Genomic DNA, 14,949 nt, shown 5'->3' on the forward strand with positions numbered 1-14,949 from the left:
TGATAGTATAGGTGCTCACATCTTCCATTTGGCAAAAGGAACCAGGCTTGGATGTAAGACATCTACAGTGAAGGATTCCACCACACCCAACACAGATTTAGAAGGAAAAGCTTTCAGCCTTGTCATGAAATATCTTTTATTGGTAAACACGAACAAACCACCTGTGCACACGACCCCAGGTAAACACTGCAAGCTTTCTTCTTTTGCCTTATAGAATCTTGACTTTGTGGATCATTGGCTTGTTCATTCCATCAGCAGAGTCTTCACTAACTTGGTTCTGTTTCCTCCAGGCTCAAAATAAAATCAAACTCTTCTACAAAAAAAAAAAAAAAAAAGGCGGGGTGGGGGAGGTGTTGTGTCTCCTCCTGCAGAGGAAGGAGCTCATGAGGAGCCACAGTGCCTGGAGTGGGCAGTTGTCCACTCAGAAACTGGACTATCTCAGGGTACTGGGTCTACACCAAAGAGCAGCTGAGCACATAGCTTCCTCATGGGTGACACAGGTGAGGACTCTGGCCCAGAGACCTTTAATACTGTCTCCACGTTTAGATCTTACCTGGGGTCACAGGCTGAACTGACAGTCTCTGGCGAGTGAAGAGAGTCATGCTTTTTAAGGGGCCACCAGAAGCTTTGTGGGCATGGTGATGGGCTTTCAGCTCCTCCAGGGGGATGAAACGTTTCATCATTCGAAAGAATTGTACATCCACCTATTGGACAGCATTGAGGGGCAGAAACATGTCCAGCCAGACTGGATCTCACCGTGTTGCCTAGTCAGTCCTTGACTTCCTCGGCTGAATCAATTCCAGCCTCAGCCGACTGAGTGGCTAAGAATACAGGCGTTTGCTTCTGTGTCCACCCAGAATTTCTGCTGTTTGCAGGAGGTGCCTGGTGTTAGTGTTCTACTCTAATACCCCAATTCAACAAAACTTCATCTAAGTGAGAAGCTGGGCTGTGCTCCTTGACCTAACAGTACCCATATTTTCCCGCCTTTGTCCATTCTCCCCCTGTGAAACAGGAAGTACAGTTAATACCATTGACCATTTAGGGTTGTCCTCTTTGCTGGATGGGTCGTAATGGGGATTATTTTTTTCAAACTGTGTGTGGTCTGGGTAAGCCTCCTTTACGATCTGAAAGCAAATCCAAAATCGCCAATCATTAACTTCCTGTTCAAGTTTTAATATGCATCTCACTTTGACTTCTTACCCTTCCTTTATATTCTGACCCATCTCCCTTGCTATAGAGACAGTTGATATGCAGACTTCTGGAAATAAAAGATAGCCTATGCAAGCATAGTTAGAAACGAAATCCTGTTTTTACAAAGTCTCACAAGCATGTTCTAAAACTAAATGCTAAAAGTTACTTGGAAACACATAGTGTTATCCTGAAACTCTTAGCAAAGAGGAGTTACCTGATAGAACCTCAGATAGTGAGAAGTATTAGCAGGGCCTGAAACAAAGTCCTTCCTATTCAGGTGATGGTCAGGGCAGTTTTCCTATTTTCTGTGACAGGAAGTGTGTGTCTTTGAGGGGGCATACTTTAGTTACTACCTATTCAAACTGTAAGGCTTTACATGAGTAAGTCCCTGGAGGAATCCCGGCTAAAATGTGTGCACCTAACCTTCATAAGTCCCACGATGCCTGGCTGTTTACAGTTGCTATGGTAGAAGAAAGCTTCTTCCTCCAACTTCATGGCCCTGAGGAAGTTCCGAGCCTATGTCAGAGGAAAAGAAACAAGAATTACCCTCCTATAGCTGGAAAGAAATCAAGTCTGTTTTTATTAGATGTCTTTTCCTGTTTTGCGCTTCTCTCAGATTTGTAAGAAATCCTGGCCTTAGTCCAGGACACTAGCCAGAAGCAAGCCACTTGAGCAGACTGCATGCTGTCATGGTGATTATGATATTTCTGAAGGCATTTTCAGAATAGCGTTCAGAGAAAAGCAGTGTTGGTTCCGACCTTGCTGCTGAAGAACACAGTGGAGGAGGCAGACATCCGTCCTAGTTTGGGTTTCAGGGTTCCTGTCCTTGTCTCCATACCTGATAGTTGCGAACACCATCCCAGCAAGCTGTCTGCTTGGGCTGTGCTTTGAGATCCTCAATGCCGAACTAGGCAAGAGAAAATAAAGTCATTAACTACTTAGTCATTGGTCAATTGATAGGCTCTACAGAAACAAAGTTCTCTCTTTAATCATGAAAAGTGCTATCTACGGGCTATAAAGAAGCTGTGAGAATTGCCAGGAATTAGTTCCAGGGTGCCACTGACGTTGAATGAATATAAATTAAGCCTCGGGTTTTACATTGTGATCTTTGCTAATTAAGACGATTAGCTGAGAGGATAATCAGGATACTAAAACAGTCTGCTGTGTTTCACTTATTAACTCATTCTCTAATATTTCTGCTTTCCTCGGGCTAGTATTAAAATCGGCTTATATTCTTTCTCTGATTAGATGGCAACACTTGCCAGGGAGACTTCCAGGAGTATGGCAAGTAGTAAGAGAAAAATACATCTAGTGCCAGGTGTGGTGGCACTCCTAAAACTGGGGCAAGGAGGATCTTAAATTCAAGGGCAACATGGGCCTCAAAAGTTAGGAGGCCAGGGGGCTGGAGAGATGGCTCAGTGGTTAAGAGCATTGCCTGCTCTTCCAAAGGTCCTGAGTTCAATTCCCGGCAACCACATGGTGGCTCACAACCATCTGTAATGAGGTCTGGTGCCCTCTTCTGGCCTGCAGACATACACACAGACAGAATATTGTATACATAACAAATAAATAAATATTAAAAAAAAAAACTTAAAAAAAAAGTTAGGAGGCCAGCCTGGGCTACATAGTAAGATCATCTTAAAACACCTAACACAATTAAACTCAAGACTGGCACTGGCAAGCTGAACCGTATGTCTGATTTTATAAATAAAGTTTCCCCTGAACATAACCACATCTTTCATGTGTTGTCCGTGGCCACTTTCTTTGTTAACGAGACAGGGCAGCAACACGGGCCTCTCTGGCTCTTTTCAGAAAAAGTCTGCCAACCCTTGCTTAGATGGAAACCCACAAAGCAGATACAGGTTGGGCATGCTTGATGTTAACATTGAAATCAAAAATACTCTGGAATGTTCTAACATTCAGAAACTTTTCTATTTTATTAAATAGCAATTTGGCCTTTTATGAGAGGTAGGTTAGGGATATTCAAATTGTAAAATCTAGAACACTCCTGGTCCCAGGAATTTTGGATAAGAGCTATCTGACCTTAAGCTAATGATAATAAATGCTACAAATTCTACTTTTACCTCCCTGTAGTCTTCAGAGAGGACAAGCTGACGTCTGAATCCTATGGTAAACGTGTTCATCCTTGTTTTGAGTAGCCGTTAAGTGGGTCTGGGTCTGAGGTGTGGCGTATGTGTGGTCAGGACAGTTTTCAGGGGTTGCTTCTCTCCCTGCACTGGTTCCAGACCATCAGGCTTGTTCAGCAAGTGCTCTTACCCACTGCCCCATCCCGCCAGCATGACTGGACACGCACAATCTCACCTTCACATCAACACCTTTCTCTAGCCGGCTTTCAGGCTCTGACTTCATCAGCCAGTAGTTGCTGGAATTCTTGCCACCATTTTTAGAGGTTGAAGTCTTCTGAGGGCTGGGACTCTCTAGCTTAGTGGATGTATCTCCCGAGCTTTCAGTCTTAGTACGCTTTTCTGATGGCTCCTTCTTGTCTGCAATAGAAGCAAAGGAAAATGCTTGTCACTCTGCTGGGAGGCAATGTTCTATTGTGGAAAAAGACAAAAACAAAAGACTTACTACTTGGTGTCATACCTGGACTCAAAACTATAAGCACTAACTATAGCACCACAGTCCAGTATAGAAGTAACATCACCTTCTCTTTAAAATCTGGACAAGAATACCTGCCCCTCAGAGGCTCGGAGATGACATCCTCTGGACTCTTAACCAGTGAAACCATCAGCTCATCAACTGCAACTACCAATGCTGGGCCCACACAAGATTGGCCCTGTCAACTGTCATTCACAAATGGGGGAGGAGCTCATAAGGCCCTATCCTTTATTACTAAAATTATTGGCTACTAATAGGTTCTGGGAGAGGGGGAGTGGCTGTCTTGAATTACGTAGCCACCGCTGAGCTCACCAGCCTCCACTAGATAGCTCCAAACCCATGGCTTCATAAATGACCCTGGTTAAACTCAGTGGGCCACAAACCAAAATGATTAGACATGAGTGTAAGGTTTGTAGGCAAGCGCTAGTGTAGGATACAGGTTTAAGTATAGTGGAGAGATAGGAGAGGGTGGGGTAAAAGTGGGCTAAGGGCTAGATTGATGGCTGTGTTTAAGATTCCATAAAACTCCAGCCAGAGCTGGGCAGTGGTGGTGCACGCCTTTAATCCCAGCACTTGGGAGGCAGAGGCAGGCGGATCTCTGTGAGTTCGAGACCAGCCTGGTCTACAAGAGCTAGTTCCAGGACAGGCTCCAAAGCTACAGAGAAATCCTGTCTCCAAAAAAAAAAGCAAGCAAAAAAAAAAAAAAAAAACCTTAAAACTGGGTTCAATTCCCAGCATCCACATGGCTCATAACTGTAACTTCAGTCCCAAGAGGATCTAACACCCTTTCTAGCCTCTGCAGATGAGTGTGGTGCATAGACATACATATAATATGAAAATAAAGCATTAAAACCTTTTAAAAGCTGCTGGGCAGTGGTGGCACATGCCTTAAACCCCTGCACTTGGAAGGCAGAAGCAGGTGGTGTCTGAGTTTGAGAAGAATGAGGTCCAGAACAGCCTGGCTACACAGAGAAGCTCTGTCCCAGAAAACAAACAAAAAACATTTTTTTACTTTTACAAAATGGTCCATTTATATTCTGGACATTTGTGAAATTGTCAAAGAAATGTAATCAATAAAAAAAAGAATACCCCCTTACAGAATACCTTCTAGATTACTCAATGAAGTAATTACTCCTATGGGGTTAAGGTTAAAGAATACCAGCAGTAATCAGTAAGTGTGCTCCGCCCTGACTCTGTGCCTTTAATCTGACTATGCTTTCCAATGAGGAAATGAAGCACTTACTTGAAACTGTTTTCAGTGATTATTTGATAATACAAAGGAAAGACTTAGGAAGTATCTCATTATTATAAATGCATAATCTCATACTTCTCTCCTGCTTTATACATGCCTGATTCTTTAAGATGTCAAGAGAAGTTTATTCAGGACCATGTAGACATGGTAAAAACTAGGTTTTTTTTTTCCCCTCTGGTAGTGGGGACCGAACCCAGGGCTTTACCCACGCGAGTCCAGCAACCTATCACTAAGCTACATCCCTACCCACGCTAGTCCAGCAACATTTCCACCCCCACCCCCAACCTCACCTTTTTATTTTTTAATGAGACTGTGTCTCACTAAATTTCCTAGCCTGGCCTTCAGCTCACTCTGCAGTCTAGATGAGCCATGAATGAACAAATCTCCTTCCTAATTAGCTTGGATTATAGCTCTTTAGCATCAGCCCTGCTCAATTGTGCTTCAAATATGCGAGGTGTGCTGTGCCACTGAGCTACATATCCAGCCCCGAAACTGGGTTTTTACTCCGCGAGTGAAAGAAAATGTGCTTGGGACACAGCAGTCACTCAGCATGCCAGGCCCCAACCCTAAGGTGATACGGCCTCGGAGGTGTTCCATCCACCTGAGCTGTGAGCTGTAGATCACAATCCAGCCGGGTAGAGCGAAGCCCCGAGTCGAGTCACGACTGTCACTTGAGTATGTGTGAACCCACACTTAACTTACTCTGTTACCTCAGAATTTAGTTTGCTACTGCATCCGTCTTTGTTAAATATCATTACAGATGATGCTCTGAACTTAGTTATCTTAGCACAGTTTCCCAGCTCTCCCTAAGAACAGCCATACTATTAGATTAGTGCCTGCTCCTGACGTCATCAGGGAGGCTTCCTCTGGAGGCAGATGAAAGTGGGTACAGAAACCCACAGCCAGACGTTATGCAGAGTCTAAATTGGAGGTCTCCAGAGGGTCCCTCCCCCTTGGAACTCTGAGAACCACAAGGAAGAGATGGAGGAAAGATTGTAGGAGTCAGGGGATGGAGCATGCCAGGAGAACATGGCCTACTGAATCAGCTAAGCAGGGTTCACCTGGGCTCACAGGCTGAAGCAGCAAGCATGGGGAGCCCGCAGGGGTATGCACCAGTTCTCTGTATATATGTTGTGGCTGTTACCTTGGTATTTTTGTGGGATTCCAAACTGTGGGAGCAGGTGTGTCTTTGACTCTTGCCAACTCTAGGGACAAAGTCCTGTCGCAGTGCCTAGTCCAGCTTCTGTGTGAGGGTTTTTGCCTTGATTACTGTACCTTGTTTTTTAGTGTTTGGTTGTTGTCTCTTGGAGGCCTGCTCTTTTCTGAAGGGAGTCAGGGGGGAGTGGATGGGGTTAGGGACAGGGAGCTTGGAGGAGCAGAGGAAGGGGCAACTGTGGTTGGAATGTATTGTATGAAAGAATATATTTTCAATAAAAAAAAAAAGCACAGGCATTCTGTGTGTGGTTAAATAACCACAATGTGTTGTGATCGACCTGCAACCTGTCATTCTTAGTAGAGGTTCATTCTACCTTCCACTGCTTAATTTCTGCTCTTTTTTTTAAAAAACTTTTTTATTTTTTTAAGATTTATTATGTATACAGTGTTCTGTCTGCATGTATGCTGCAGGCCAGAAGAGGGCACCAGATCTCATTACAGATGGTCCTGAGCAGCCACCCTTTGATTGCTGAGAATTGAACTAAGGACCTCTAGGGAGAGTGGCCTGTCCTCTTAACCGCTGAGCCATCTCTCCAGCCCCTCAATTTCTGCTTATTATCCATAGTATACATTCACTTTTGTGAATGAAAGGACATGTATTCTTAGTTCTAGGATTTTGCTAGTGGAAAACCCTCACATTCTTGTAAGGCTGGGCTCAAAATCTGCTTCCTTCTCGAGGCCTTCCCTATGATCCCGCCCCTTCCAGACCTCCAGCAGCCTGTCTCTTGTTCAGACATGTTTGCACTTTCCCCTGGAAAGGGTACTGCACCTTCACTGTTTTCACCTTATAGTCAATTGCCTTTTTCTATTGAATAGTAACTAACACAGAAACCAAAAATTGTACATACGCAAAAGGCACCAACTGCCATACAGTGTTTCCATACAAGTATACATTGTTTAATACTCAATCAGTTTGAACATACTTCCTGAAGCATCTATTTATCTATTTTGAGGTAGAATCTCAGAACTCTGAAGCTCAGGCTGGCCTCCAGTCTGCAGCAGCCTTGCTACCTTAACTGCCCAGGTGTTGGGACTGCAGGTAGGAATATCACAAATGTTTTTTTTTTTTTTTTCTTTGTTTGTTTTGGAGATGGGGACCCATGCTGTAGCCCAGACTGGCCTAGAACACAGTTGTCTTGATGACAGGCATGAGCTGTCTCGGGGGCTGACTGTTTGTGGTGAAAGCATTTAAAGTTCCTTGCTCCCGATTTCCTGCAGTGTGCAGTGCACAGTCCTCAACAGCAGAAAATACAGCCAGTTGCTGGCTGCAGCAACCTAAGCTTAACTCACGACCTGGGATTCGTACAGCACACAAGAGGATTCCGAGGCCAGCGAGAATGATGCCAAGTTGGAGCTTAAAAGATTTTAAGTTGGGCGTGTTGGCTAATGTCTGTAATCTCTGGATTTTAGAGCCTGAAGCTGGAGCCTTGTGGCAAGTTCAAGGCCAGACAAGGCTAGAGAGGTCTGTCTCAAAACAGGAAAGGGGTTTGACATAAAATTAAGCAAGGCATTAAGAGACAGATGCTAGTGCATCAGGAAAGGCGTTTACTGCCAAGCCAGATGACGTGACTTCTAGCCCCTAAGGCCCATCTGACGAGAGAACCAACTTCCAGGCACCAGCACTTGGGCCAGGGCACACATACACAGAATCTGAAAAGCCAGCAGAGACACAAGCTAAGGTAAGGTCCTCGGCAAAGCTCTGGAGCAGACAGGGCTTGTCAGCTGAGCTAAGTGTCTCAGCAATAACCATGGATAAGATTCGGGTAGTCTCTGAAATACATTGTCCAGACTTAAGATCTGTTTTGGATAATTTATCAAACCTACAACAAAAGCACTTGGGGGTAGGGAGGGGCAAAAGGATCAGGAATTCAGGTCATCCTCAAATATTTAGCAAACCCAAATTAACAGGTTGATAAGATAAAAACCTAGGAAAAGCAAATTGTGTGTGTTGGGGGGTAGGGGGTGAAGGGTGTGGTGGGGTCTCCTGTAGCCCAGGCTGGCCTCAAACTCTGTGTAGTCAAGGACTATCTGGAACTGATCGAGATTTTAGCTTTTTTACATTTCACACGAAACTACGCACAGCTTCCTCTGTCTGGCTTATTTCATCAGAAGAATGATCTAAGGGCTGCTAAGGTGGCTTAGGTGGCAAGGGCATTTTTTTTTTTAAATCAAAGCCTGACAACTTGAGTTCTATCCCTGCTATTCACAAGGTGGAAAGGGGAAACTGATTCCTGCAAGTTAATCTCTGAATACATTGTGTGTACGTAGATAAAAAAGTTGATAAATCTAATTTTAAATAGTCTGTTTTCACCCGTAGTGGAAAAGCCATCTATCTCTACACACACAATCTCTCTCTCTCTCTCTCTCTCACACACACACACACACTTTTGGAGATAGAGTCTTGCTGGTGTAGTGCTGGCGTGGTACTCACTACTATGTAACCAGGCTGGTCTAAGGCAATCCTCCTGCCTCAACCTCCCACGTGCGTGGGCCACCACAGCACAATACGTGTATGTATTGCAAATATCTTTAGTGCTTTTTTTTCTTTTTTCTTTTTGTTTGTTTTTTGTTTTTTGAATGGACGAACAAGAGGTAAGGACTTCAAGTGGAAGTTTGGCAAAAAGAATAGAGATGACAGTAAGTAACAACCTTCAAAGTTTCCCTCCAAAATCAGGAAGTGGAAAAATGAACAATGCATGCCCTACAGAAACGTTCTTCCCCGCTGCCTTCGGCAGCTTAGGTGCGGCTCACCTGGGCCAGCAGCCCCGGTTAGCCTCTTCCGGGTTCTCGGCATGCTGTCTCTGGCAGGAGGCTGAAGATAACCGGACGTGCAAGAAGCAACTCTTGTCTTCCACAGCCTGCACGGTGCAAGATGGAGGCAAGGAAGCCTAAAAGGCCCGAGACTTGTGAATAAAAATCATATTAAGCCATTATAACCCACCCCTTCGTCATCTGCGCCCTTTCCATCTCGCATCTGCCCCTGAACACTCCTTAGTCCCTTATTCGGCTTTTTCCTCCATCACTCTCTCAACACACCAGCCAGACCTTTGAAGAAGCTCGGCCAGGTGGATCTTCAGAACGCCTTGAGGAGACTAGCGCGCCCTCGCGTACCGTGTGGAAGATACAACTCTTTGGCACCGCCCCGAGGTTCTCTGGGAACTGTAGTTCCAGTACCCCAGTAGTCCTCCTGGAGCTCAAGATTTAAGGGCTTGATGGACTACAACTCCCAGGGTGCCACGGGGAGGGTCACGAGCTGCAAGTTCTGGCCTGCGCAAACTGGTCCAGGGATTCCGACTGGGAACAGCTGTAAGGATGTTGCGGTGTGGCTCCCGGAGCCTTGGCTGTCTGCGCGCTGCATTCCGGTGCCTGGCTCAGACCGATCACCGGAGCGTCACCCTCTGCATCGATCGTAAGGCTCGCCCGGGCGAAGGGAGAACGGGACTTGGTGGGCATCTGTGCGTGCCCAGGTTTCTGACTGCTTTCTGGTTCTGGGCTTTGTCTTGACACATACACCCGACCCCCTCTGTCCAGTCCTCGGGTCCCTTGACGGACTCCTTTCGTTCTTAGACGCTGCCCTGTCCTGGGCCCGCTTCTCTCTCCCCATACCAGTCCGGTCCCCCTAACCTGCTTCCTTCCATAACCCAGGATCTGCTCTCTGCACCAGCTCCGCGTGGTCTCTGCCACCCGCTCTTAATCCAGTCCAGTGCCTCGCACCCCCCAGCCCCAGCCCCATACATAAAGGAAATTGTTACTTAGGGTGGTTGATAGAAGCAAGAGATTGTCAAGGTAGCAAGAACATAAGAAATGGGTGCTGGTCGAGAAAGCTCTGTTCCTGTACGTGGATTTCATAATTTATAATCTGTGAGTAGAAAACACTTAACTCTGTAGAAACTGCTGCAGGAAAAAGAAAGATTACCACATTGAGAAACCCTCTCAGAGATTACAAACTGATTGTTTAGGAACCTGGCAGAAAACTTGAATGTAACAGCGTGTGGTTGCCACCCACGCTGATCATGGAATACACAGCCAGTTTTTGGGTTCTGTCAGTCACTTAAAATAACAAAAACCCAAAACCACCTTTTTCTTCTGAAGCAATTTTAAAAATGATTTTTATTTACTTAAAATAAGTATCCATTGTTTATGGCAGCATGGCCTTGACGATTGAGGAAAAAAATCTATAAAGTACACGAAGGCATAGAAGACTGTTTTCTCTAGAAGATCAGAATCGCTTTTAAAGGCACTGCCCTACTTAGGCAATAAACAAAGTCTCCCTGCTTGACCAAAGCTAGTAAGAGTTTGTACCAGTAACAAAGGAACAAAATGTGAGTTTTCCCAGTAGGTGGTGGTTTGACTTGAGCAACTTAGATTCTTTCAGTCCTTTTAAAGAAGGTGCTAGCTCTGGCAGTTTGCTTTTTAGAGTCAGGGTGTCACAATGCAGCCCAGGCTGTTCTTGAATTTGCCACGTGGAATTCATGATCCTCTGTGACCTCACCAGTGCTGGGACTATAAATATGGCATTATGTTGGCTTTAATTGTTATTTATTTACTACCACCTCCATTTTTTCCTCTAAGCAGTGTTTTCCTACTGTTGATCATTTCTATTTCTAAAGTCAACTGTATTTGTTACATAAGAAGAATATGTAGTTACATATTGCATTTAGTTATATATAACTTACTTAGAACTACTCTTTTTAGTTAGAATGAAATTCTAAATTTCTAAGTCTTGGGGTACCTGAACTTGGCTTGTTTTAGGAAGTAGCCCTTTTTTCTGTCATGGAGTAAAGATTTATTAGTATATATTAAAGCAGGATATAGTGGCTCATATCTGTAATCTCAGTACATCAGAAGCATAGGTGGAGGATTATCTCGAGTTTGAGGCAACCTCTGTAGCTTGGGCTATAGAGTTAGACTCTGTCTCAAAAACTAGAACCAAACAAAACAAGTAACAACAGACTCTATATTGAGCCGTTGCTAGAAGTAAAATTCTGCAGCTCTTCTTTATACCTTAATGTCTTTAAATTATTACCATTTAAGTGTGTGTGTATGGACCCTATTCATTTTTGTAGCACCAGTATTGCTACACAATCCATGCTCAGATATTTGTTGGGTGCAAGGGTATTGGTACTGTTGTTCAAACTTAGGGATTTACTGGGGCTGACAAGTACCTACCACGGAAGTATTCCTCTGGTCCCATTTTGTTGTTTGTTGTTTAGTGAGTTTACTGCAACAGTTTTTTTTCCCCCTCCTAGTACCATGAGTTGGATCCAGGTACTAGGAGAAAAAAAAAAAAAACATGCTAGGCAAGGCATTGGCACTCAGGTGTATTCTTCCTCCTTCTGCAGATAAGCGTTAAACTATGATCTATAGCAGTATTGTACAAGAAAGCATGAAAAAAATGGCCTGTCAACCCCCCCCATAAGGAAACCGTGATTTTGTTTTCTTTTTTTTAATCCCATGCCATATTCCTAAGGGTGGTACCCTCAGGTTTCTGCTCTGGGTCTCTTAGGGAAGCATTCTCTAGAATCCTGATAACTATTCTGGAACTCTCTATGTAGGTCACGTGGACCTCAGACTCACAGAGTAGGCACGTACACACTCCTTCCTGTAGTTTCCACACCTGAGTCAGTTGTTCCCACAATAGAAGAGAAATAGGTATGAGCAGTGTAGGCCTGCCTGATCCGCTCCAGGTTGCTGGGTCTGGTTCCTGGAATTTGTTCCTAGCCACTAGTGATATGACTTTGGGTAACTGCTTTATTTCTTTGACTGAGATAAATGGATCTTAGGAGAATAAATTGGGAAAGTGAGGATGATAGACAAGTACGATAGATGGATGGGGAAATTTTCTAGGAACTCATAAAACTTACAAAGGCTACACTGTAAAGGCATCTCTTCAGAGACTAGCGAGTTGGTAGACAATTCTGCTTTCCAATTCAGTCCTACCTTCCTTAAAGAATGTGGTCTTTGGGGATGAATGTAAAAGTCAAATTCTGTGTTTCACCGCTAGGGGGCCGGGTTACTTATATCAGTGTCTGTTTCCTCTGAAGAGATGCCTTTACAGTGTAGCCTTTGTAAGTTTTATGAGTTCCTAGAAAATTTCCCCATCCATCTATCGTACTTGTCTATCATCCTCACTTTCCCAATTTATTCTCCTAAGATCCATTTATCTCAGTCAAAGAAATAAAGCAGTTACCCAAAGTCATATCAGTAGTGGCTAGGACGGGAACCTTCCTGTCTTAAAGAGTTCAACTTCTCTGTTGGAGATTTAACTGTGTAGAAAGCTTTATTTAAAAAAAAAAAAATCAGTGTTATCCATGAGTTGTATGGCCATATATTCCATTGCTTTCTGAGCAGGAAAGCACGCCAAAGTACACAGATTATGATTTCTCAATTTGATGTTGTAAGATGAGTGCATTGGTACAAACAGTGGCTGCTGCCAGATACACAGGGATTGGGTGGGGACTTTTTCAAGGTATTTATGCAGAAAAGCTGGGGCAGCCCATCAGAAAACATGCCATTTGAGGGCTTTTTTTTTTTTTTAGTGATGCTGAGCTTGAAAAGGGACATCAATGAGGCAACCCTTTGCTTTGAATTGTCTCCCAAGCTCTTCATTTAAAGAAAGAGTGGATTTATGAGGAAGAGGAGATAAACAATTTTGAAAAGGCAGTTGACCTACTTGAATGAAAAGAAGAATGATGGGTCAGCAAGCTAACTTTGCGGGGGTAATGGCACCTGCCACTGAGTCCCAAAAGTTGTCTTGACCTTTATATGCACCTGCACACATACACATTCACACACTGAATACAGGAATACAATCACACTTTGCGCAGGGGCCATGCTAATCTTCTCTGTATTGTTCCAGTTGTAGTACATGTGCTGCCGAAGTGATCACTACAATTACACTTTAAACGGAGTCCCAGTGGTGTTTCATGAGTTAGTGTCTTTATGCCTCCTGCTCTCTTACACTTTGATTCTTTTTGCATCTGGTTCTTCCCCACTGCTTTCCCTGAGGCCTCTACCTATTTGGGGCTATACCTTTATCTTCCTAACTGGTGGAGGAAGAGATCTCTGGGAATTACCCTTAGGATAATGTGGGTATGTTTAAGTGCTGGAATTATCCCTTATCCACCCAGGAAACTAGTCATGATGCTAGCACCGGGGTCCTGGATGCAGGGTGATCGCAAACCCGAGGCCAGTCTAGACTAGAACAGGACACCCTATCTCAAAAACAGAAACAATAAAATGCATAATAAATAGCACCATTCTCTTGCTGTTAGAGGATATGCCTAGGAAATCCTATAGTAGATCTGTCTTCCGCTTTGAGGCATTTTTTGTCAGCAAAGCTCTTCTCTCACTTCCATACTAGAATTGATTATGTCTGGTCCTGTTCACAGCTTCCGTGGGACTAAATGAAGAACAGAAAGGATTTCAGAAAGTGGCCTTTGACTTCGCTGCTCGGGAAATGGCTCCCAATATGGCGGAGTGGGATCAGAAGGTAGGAGTCTTCTTGTGGGTAGATGATCTGCAAATGCCTCCTGCAGTGACTTATCTCTCCCTCTTTGTAGTCCTAACTGCTCCTGTCTTCCACTCACCAACCCTTACTGCAAGTGTGAAGACTGATGGTAGCTGTGCTTGAGCTTGATGGCAACTTGATACAAGCTGGGGTCATCAGAGAGGAGGAGCCTCTGTTATGGAAATGCCTCCATAAGATCTGGCTGTAGCCAAACCTATATGGTGTTTTCTTTTTTACATTTTTTTATTGGCAATTATTGAGCTCTACATTTTTCTCTGCTCCCCTCCCTGCCCTTCCCCTTCCCCCTTCAATCATCCCCAATGTCCCCATGCTCCCAATTTACTCAGGAGATCTTGTCTTTTTCTACTTTCTACTTTCCATGTAGATTAGATCTATGTGAGTCTCTCCTAGTGTCCACATTGTTGTCTAAGTTCCCTGGGATTGTGGTTTGTAGACTGGTTTTCTTTGCTTTATGTTTAAAAACCATCTATGAGTGAGTACATGTGATAATTGTCTTTCTGTGTCTGGATTACCTCACTCAAAATAATGTTTTCTAGCTCCATCCATTTTCCTGCAAAATTCAAGCTGTCATTATTTGTTTCTGCTGTGTAGTACTCCATTGTGTAAATGTACCACATTTTCCTATTCATTCTTCGGTTGAGGGGCATTTAGGTTGTTTCCAGGTTCTGGCTATGACAAACAAAGCTTCTATGAACATAGTTGAGCACATGTCCTTGTGGCACGATTGAGCATCTTTCGGATATATACCCAAAAGTGGTATTACTCAGTCTTGAGGAAGGTTGTTTCCTAATTTTCTGAGAAATCGCCACACTGACATCCAAAGGGGTTGTACCAGCTTGCATTCCCACCAGCAATGCAGAAGTGTTCCCTTTTCCCCACAACCTCTCTGCTTACTAAGAATATTGAACAAGCCTTAAGTATTTTTCAGCCATTTTAGATTCCTCTGTTGAGAGTTCTCTGTTTAGGTCTGTACTTAAATTTTTTTTATTGGATTATGTGATATTTCGTGTCCAATTTCTTGAGTTCTTTGTATATTTTGGAGATTAGACCTCTGTCTGATGGGGCGGTTAGTGAAGACCTTTGCTTTACAGAAGCTTTTCAGTTTCAGGAGGTCCCATTTATTAATTGTTTCTCTCAGTGC

At 43.9% G+C, this 14,949-nt stretch overlaps 2 protein-coding genes and 1 non-coding gene across 5 annotated transcripts in view; 1 reads left to right on the forward strand and 2 right to left on the reverse strand.

The window, feature by feature from the left end:
- Positions 1-168: 168 nt before the first annotated feature.
- Thyn1 (thymocyte nuclear protein 1) lies at positions 169-9,423 on the reverse strand. 3 transcript variants are annotated; one of them, XM_050160092.1, is made up of 8 exons: positions 9,323-9,423; positions 9,029-9,165; positions 3,514-3,695; positions 2,030-2,098; positions 1,615-1,707; positions 1,029-1,124; positions 554-704; positions 169-313 (listed from the first exon to the last, which is right to left on the reverse strand). In XM_050160092.1, the coding sequence occupies exons 2-8, from the start codon at positions 9,069-9,071 to the stop codon at positions 267-269; spliced, it is 681 nt and encodes a 226-aa protein (XP_050016049.1). In that variant the 5' UTR covers positions 9,072-9,165; positions 9,323-9,423; the 3' UTR covers positions 169-266. The 3 variants fall into 3 exon arrangements, with proteins under 3 accessions (XP_050016049.1, XP_050016050.1, XP_050016051.1); XM_050160093.1 differs by having other exon boundaries at positions 9,029-9,180; positions 9,323-9,410; XM_050160094.1 differs by having other exon boundaries at positions 9,314-9,373.
- Positions 9,424-9,527: 104 nt separating this feature from the next.
- Acad8 (acyl-CoA dehydrogenase family member 8) overlaps positions 9,528-14,949 on the forward strand; it is a 25,345-nt gene continuing 19,923 nt past the window's right edge. The window contains exons 1-2 of the mRNA XM_050160087.1: positions 9,528-9,686; positions 13,669-13,769. Of these exons, the coding sequence (XP_050016044.1) occupies positions 9,590-9,686; positions 13,669-13,769 (198 nt within the window). The 5' untranslated portion in view covers positions 9,528-9,589. The remainder of the gene's footprint in view (positions 9,687-13,668; positions 13,770-14,949) is intronic.
- On the reverse strand, positions 13,057-13,166 carry LOC126512368 (U6 spliceosomal RNA). The gene has a single exon (XR_007595023.1). It is a non-coding gene; the product is annotated as a U6 spliceosomal RNA (small nuclear RNA).

This window comes from Alexandromys fortis, unplaced genomic scaffold (assembly GCF_014885135.2).
Source record: "Alexandromys fortis isolate MF-2015 unplaced genomic scaffold, M_Fortis_MF-2015_v1.1 scaffold_108, whole genome shotgun sequence".
In the NCBI taxonomy this organism is placed as follows: domain Eukaryota; kingdom Metazoa; phylum Chordata; class Mammalia; order Rodentia; family Cricetidae; genus Alexandromys; species Alexandromys fortis.

Bases quoted from the DNA above. Each gene is read 5' to 3' on its own strand.
- Thyn1 (XM_050160092.1), bottom strand. From the start codon at position 9,071: ATGCCGAGAACCCGGAAGAGGCTAACCGGGGCTGCTGGCCCAG. The intron at 2,099-3,513 runs GTGAGATTGTGC...TCTCTTGCCTAG, and splicing joins AGAAAGGTGTTGATGTGAAG to TTCGGCATTGAGGATCTCAA. The intron at 314-553 runs GTAAGATCTAAA...TTTTTTTTGTAG, and splicing joins AGTTCAGCCTGTGACCCCAG to AAGAGTTTGATTTTATTTTG.